We start from the raw sequence: 6,000 nt of genomic DNA on the forward strand, positions 1-6,000 counted from the left end.
GTAAAAATATCCCCAAAAGAAAGAGGTTGAGATGGTGTCACCTAGCTTTTTCTTAAAAGCATAACATAAAAGCTCATTTATGAAAATTATTTAGTATCGTCATATTTGTGGCTACTTTAGTTGTTACTATAATATGTATTCAGAATTGAATCAAGCCATTTTTATCTCTTTTATTCTCACTTCTTAGAGGCAGTACGGCCCAAAACACCGCCTGTCGTAATCAAATCTCAGCTTAAAACTCAAGAGGTAATACAGTTTTACATTGTACCTACTCGTTGATGTCTGGAAGTGAAGTAACTCTGTGTTAACTGTCTCAGATCCCATTTGAAACTACTTATGAATACGGGTCTTAGCTGTTTTGAAGAGGGTTCCAGCAGTTGTACAGTTAGGGACATGTAGCTGAGACCTAAGGCGGTTCCTTGGCATCGGTCATTCTAGATGTGCTCTCAGGAATTGGACCTAATGACTGGAGTGGCCCGAACTGAGGGAGAGCATAGTGGATTCAGGTGGTAGCTCATCTGGTGCCCACGCAGCTGTGTAGGTTAGAAGGCCGGAGAACAGCGAGCATTCGACTAGTGGAGGAAGGACATGAAAGTGATGTTGTGCTAAATGCCACGTAGAAAACCATTCTCAGCTCGTTTGTTGCATTTCAGGATGAAGAGGAGATTTCTACCAGCCCAGGGGTCTCTGAGTTTGTCAGCGATGCCTTTGATAGCTGTAACTTAAATCAGGAGGATCTAAGGAAGGAAATGGAGCAACTGGTTCTTGACAAAAAAGAGGAGGAGACAGCCGTAGTAGAAGGTACCAAACAAAGCAAATAGCTGTGCTCTTTTCCAGTTCCAAAGCTGGTTGTAGAAAATGTCATTCTGAAGCAGATCTACGGACATACTGTAACTTCTGCATCAGAATTGCTTCTCTGTTTGCCGTTAGAAGGTAGCTTCTAGCACGTGTGACCAGACCTCACATTCCCCTGCCTGAAGCATGCGCCGGAGTGTAGAGAGGAGAAACTGAGCCCAGAGAGGTTATATGATTGGTCCAAGGCACCTGAGCCCCACGAACATGGGGACAGCAACAGGCGACAGTGCATGCCCTTTCACTTAGAGACACTGCCCTCCAGCCTTCTGCTTGGGCTTATACTTACATATAGAGGATTCTTTTCCTCACTGCTGTGTGCCACAAGAGCAGTGCTTCTGGGAAGGAGCAGGCTGCCTTCAAAAAACAAAAAATTTCAAGACAAAGTACAAGTGGAAGGAGGGGAGGCTGCTTTCTTTGGCACATCAGGGCGAACGACTGGCTTTCTACTGGATGAAAAGCAAAGGCTCAGGTTAATCATCATCACATTAAGAGTGTTTATGAAGCCTTCTGAGGTTTCAAATGCACCCAGAGAGTCAGCTATTCACCCGGTTGTACAGAGAGCACCCGTGAGAAAAGTAGCCTCCCAGAGGTGAACCGGAACCCTGTTTGCGCACCACAGAGGGACTCTGGGGGAGAGGCTTGGGAAGGGAGGAGGAGGGAAGAGCTTCTGGGGGAAAGAGAAGGCCAGAGGGGAAGTGAAAACTCGGGCTCACTAGGTGCCTCAGACCCCTCCCACCCCCATCTGTTTTCTGATAAAGCTGGCTGCCGGACCCCTCGTGAGGACAGCGCGCAAGAGCCCCACGAGCCCCGCGGGTTGTAGGCAGTCCTAGGGCAGGCTGTGCACCGCTTCCCTTTTTGCCGGCGCTGGCTGGTAGCAGAGGCCCCACAGGAAACTGGAAGTCTCCCTGCAGCAGGATTCATTAGGTGCTGGCTGGCTGCTCTGAGCAATCTGTTCTTTCACTGAATTCCTGCCCGACTTTTGATTTGGACCACGTGATATTCTTATACATATTCATTATCTTGCCCCCGCACCTAAACTGTAAGTTCTTCAAGGGAGTTACACCTTGTTCTTGTTATCCCCACGGTACCCCACCAACATGGAGTCTGGCACCCAGTAAGCAGCATACTGTGTCCTTTCCCTTGAGGTCCTGCTGCCAAAAAAATTAAAAATTTGGTTTTGGTTTTTCTTTTCTCTATAACTACTAAGTTTAAGGTTTGTTTTTAAAAAATAAAAATGGGGGCACCTGGCGGGCTCAGTCACTGGAGCGTGTGACCCTTGATCTCAGGGTTGTGAGTTCAAGCCCCATGTTGGCCATAGAGATCACTTAAAAATGAAATCAATTTTAGCCTTGCTTTTTAAATAGCTGGTTTGTTTGTTTTCTGTTTTTTAACACAACATAGCAGATGCCTTCTCGTCTACATACATACATGCATGTACGTACGTACACACACACACACACACACACACACACACACACACACACACCTATATTGAGTGTCCAAGCAGAAAGTTGCGGTTCTGAATGTCGGCTCGGAAGAGGAATAAACCCAGTGTGAGGGGCCAGGCTTCAGCAGGAGACCTCCTGACTTCAGGTTCTGGTAATTGTTGCCGATCTAGGGAGACGACTGCTAACGTGCTTTCACAGAGACTGAAGCCTCCGGATCTGCCTCCGTCTGTATGTCTGTTGCTATCAAACTGTGTGTTCTTAGGCAAGCCACTTAACCTCTCTAAGCCTCTGTTTTCCACCATGTAAAATGTACAGCAGTATATCTAGTCCCTGGATTGTTCTCAGGGTGAAAGAAAAAAAGTGGTATGTAGAAAGCAGTTAGTACAGTGCCTGGCCCTGAGTGCTCAAGAAACATTAGCTGTTTTGTCTGCCATCGTCGTCATTGATAGCAGTAAAAATCAGTTTGCAACCGCATATTGATTATCAATTATCCACTTAAATATAAGGAAAAGCAGAGGTTTTAGTAAAGCAAAATAACACCTGAACTTAGGGCTCTTACCAAGTTTATCTTTCTAATCCTATTTCCCTTTGGTTATTGTTAAAATTTGGTCCACTTTTCTGAGCACACGCAGTGAGGAAACCTGAGACGTTAAACGTTACCATGGCAGGGACTTCCACAGGTAATTATACGCAACCGAATTGTTAAAACTGGCCTTATGAATCTTTACCTTCTCAATTGTTTCTTTCAGAGGAGTCTGCAGATTGGGAAAAAGAACTACAACAGGAATTGCAAGAATATGAAGTGGTGACAGAATCAGAGAAACGAGATGAAAACTGGGATAAGGAAATAGAGAAAATGCTGCAGGAGGAAAATTAGCTCTTTCCTGAAATAAAAGAATAATCCTTAACATTCTGTAACTGACATTAAATTCTAGATGATGACACTCGCTGAATTAGAAGGCAGAGAAGATTGGTATAACTTTATGAAATTCAAAATTATTCTTTTTTCAAGCTGAAACTTGCCTTTTCTGCTTTTAAAAAAAAACATAGGACAGTTATTCTAATATTCAAAAAGAGATGTTTTATGTAATATTTCTTTAATATAAATCTAGTTAGAGATGTTCATGTAGTCAGGATGGTATCTTTGCCACAGAAACGCTTTTCCGTGAGGTCAGAATTATAATTTATTCTTCAATTGTGGTTTTCTAAACATTTGTACTTCTTGTTGCATTTTCATTGCTACATGTATGTTACAGTACTTAACGGATTGATAACTATCAAAATGACCAAATTGTACCAAAGAACTTAAAAAGAAGCACTTTCAAGACTATTTTCTTGCTAGATATTTTCTAAAATTCCATCTAGAAACCTAAGGATAAGATAATTGTTAATTTTAATGGTATAAACATCACACAATTTGACATTGAGAAATACTGTGCAAAAACATTTTTTTTTTTTCCTCTGGGGCCTTTTCTTTCTTTCTTATTGTATTGTTTGTTTGTTTGTTTGTTTGTTTAACTATACCACACTTAATATTTTTGCTTTCCTAAATTTCACATCACGGTTTTTGTAGAAAGCGGGGCATTTCGTCCTTTTTATATTAATGATCTTCAAGAAGCCCATTCACCTTACAGTCTCTTGTTTTTGTGAAAATCATCACCACATATAAATGTTTCAGCTTTGTTTGTCTTAATTAAACCGTCAGTCTTTATAAAAGTGTGTTCCTCTGAGTACAACTTAGGGAACTTCACTGCTCAATCCCACCACACCAGCAGGCCCGTGTTCATAGACTATGGTTATTTTAAAAGAACAAGGTGGCTTAATGTCACAACACTTCCAAGGCATTTACTTCCTGAAACTTTTGTATTTTGCAAGGAACCTTTATTTCATACAAGGGAAGAGGATTATGACAATCCTTTATAGGAAAAAGGTACATATTTATATTGTGGACATCATAAAAATTAGTCCCTGGTCCTCTGGCAAAGGTATAGTGAATGAGAGAACGGGGTCCAAGAGCTTTGCTCTTGTTTGGAGCTTGGTGTACACGCTTGTGAGTGAACCAGACTGTCTCGGTAGGATCCCTTGGATTATAGCAATAAACGCACGTACTCTACGAAACCACTGACCCCACCGTCAAGGGATTTCCACTGCGGTGTCACAGTTGCTGATTACTGAGTTCGGGTTCAGAGACTGTGATTGGCAACTTCTAAAATAACCCTGTTGAGGGGAAAATTTGGTTTGTTTGTTTTTAATCAAGTTTTCTGGAGGGCAAGAAACACATAAAATGCCTTTAAGTAGCTGAAAAGCCTGGATGTAAGCAGATCAGAATATGATAGCACTTAGCTCTTATATGCACTAGCATTGATATTGTTGAATAAACAGAAAAGAAGCTTTCAGAGAAAGTAAAAAAAAAAACTTAAAATGACAATAGACATGTTACAGTTATTACTGCCAACTTTATATTATACTCTTATTGCATTTAAAAACAACCTAACTGCCACTGCTCTATGAAAATAAAAGGATAAAATGATTTTATACACAGCATAAAAATACAGTTATGCTCTATTTTTATGATTCAAATAGGAGTAAACTTGTGCTTTTATAAATGACACAGGTAACTGAAGTGTATTCCTTTTTTTTTTTTTTTTTAATATTTTTGGGAGAGTGCTTGCGGGGGAGGGGCAGAGAGAGGGGGAGAGAGGATCCCAAGCAGGCTCTGTGCCGACAGCAGCGAGCCCGATGTGGGGCTCGAACTCAGGAACTGTGAGATCATGATCTGAGCTGAAGTCGGACGCCCAACCGACTGAGCCACCCAGGTGCCCCTGAAGTATATTCTTTTAAAGGGAGAAATAATTTGTAACTGTGTTTAGTGAAAGATTTGTATTTATTACATGCCTTGGGGGTAGCCAACAAGCTATACTGAGCATAAGAACACGCAAGCTTCTTAGAACGCTGACATGGAAACCTACTTCTTCACTCCGTGGGGATTATACCTCACTACTCAGAGTGCGGCCCAGGAGCCAGCAGTGACCTGCCCTGGGAGTTTGCTACGATTGCAGGGTCTCGGGCCCGGCCACAGATTTGCTGCCCCAGGTTGCACGTTACCAAGATCCTCAGGGATTAGAATGGGCTTTACAGGGGCGCCTGGCTATTTCAGTCGGTGGGGCGCGCGACTCTTGATCTCAGGGTTGTGAGTTCCAGCCCCACGTTGAGTGTAGAGATTACTTAAAAATAAGTCTTTGGGGGGAAAAAGGATGAACTTTACAGTTTGAGGCACATTGGACTAACGTACTAAGGCACTCAGGGCAGCCAAGGTTGTTGGTGCTTTTTACTTTTCCCTTTCCACTAGCGTCCTTGGATGATGGTATCTTTCTAGCTGGTGTTACAGACCCCTCTGCTGTTCCAGGTTTCCAGGGGGACCAGGACTACTCCTGTTCAGTCAGATATCTCTAATATCACACATTCCAGAGGAAAATGACAACACTACAAAGTGCAGAGATCGGGCTCTCTGCGAACTGCTTCACACGTTGATGAGTTTTCTCTTAGGTTCTTGAGCGATATCAGAGGGCTCATGTCCCCTGAAGGCTAAAAAGGATGATGGGTGGCGCCGTGTATGGCATGTTTATGCACATGAAATCAAGTAAAAATAGTCGAAAGGGTAGTAGAGTATCAACCTATGTCTTTAAAGCCAATTTTC

General features: G+C 42.5%; 1 protein-coding gene across 1 annotated transcript in view; it reads left to right on the top strand.

The window, feature by feature from the left end:
• Positions 1-4,912, top strand: part of SYAP1 (synapse associated protein 1) — a 31,488-nt gene extending 26,576 nt beyond the window's left edge. The window contains exons 7-9 of the mRNA XM_045472924.1: positions 188-246; positions 654-801; positions 3,053-4,912. Of these exons, the coding sequence (XP_045328880.1) occupies positions 188-246; positions 654-801; positions 3,053-3,180 (335 nt within the window). The 3' untranslated portion in view covers positions 3,181-4,912. The remainder of the gene's footprint in view (positions 1-187; positions 247-653; positions 802-3,052) is intronic.
• The last annotated feature ends 1,088 nt before the right edge of the window (positions 4,913-6,000 follow it).

Source organism: Leopardus geoffroyi, chromosome X (assembly GCF_018350155.1).
Source record: "Leopardus geoffroyi isolate Oge1 chromosome X, O.geoffroyi_Oge1_pat1.0, whole genome shotgun sequence".
Lineage (NCBI taxonomy): Eukaryota > Metazoa > Chordata > Mammalia > Carnivora > Felidae > Leopardus > Leopardus geoffroyi.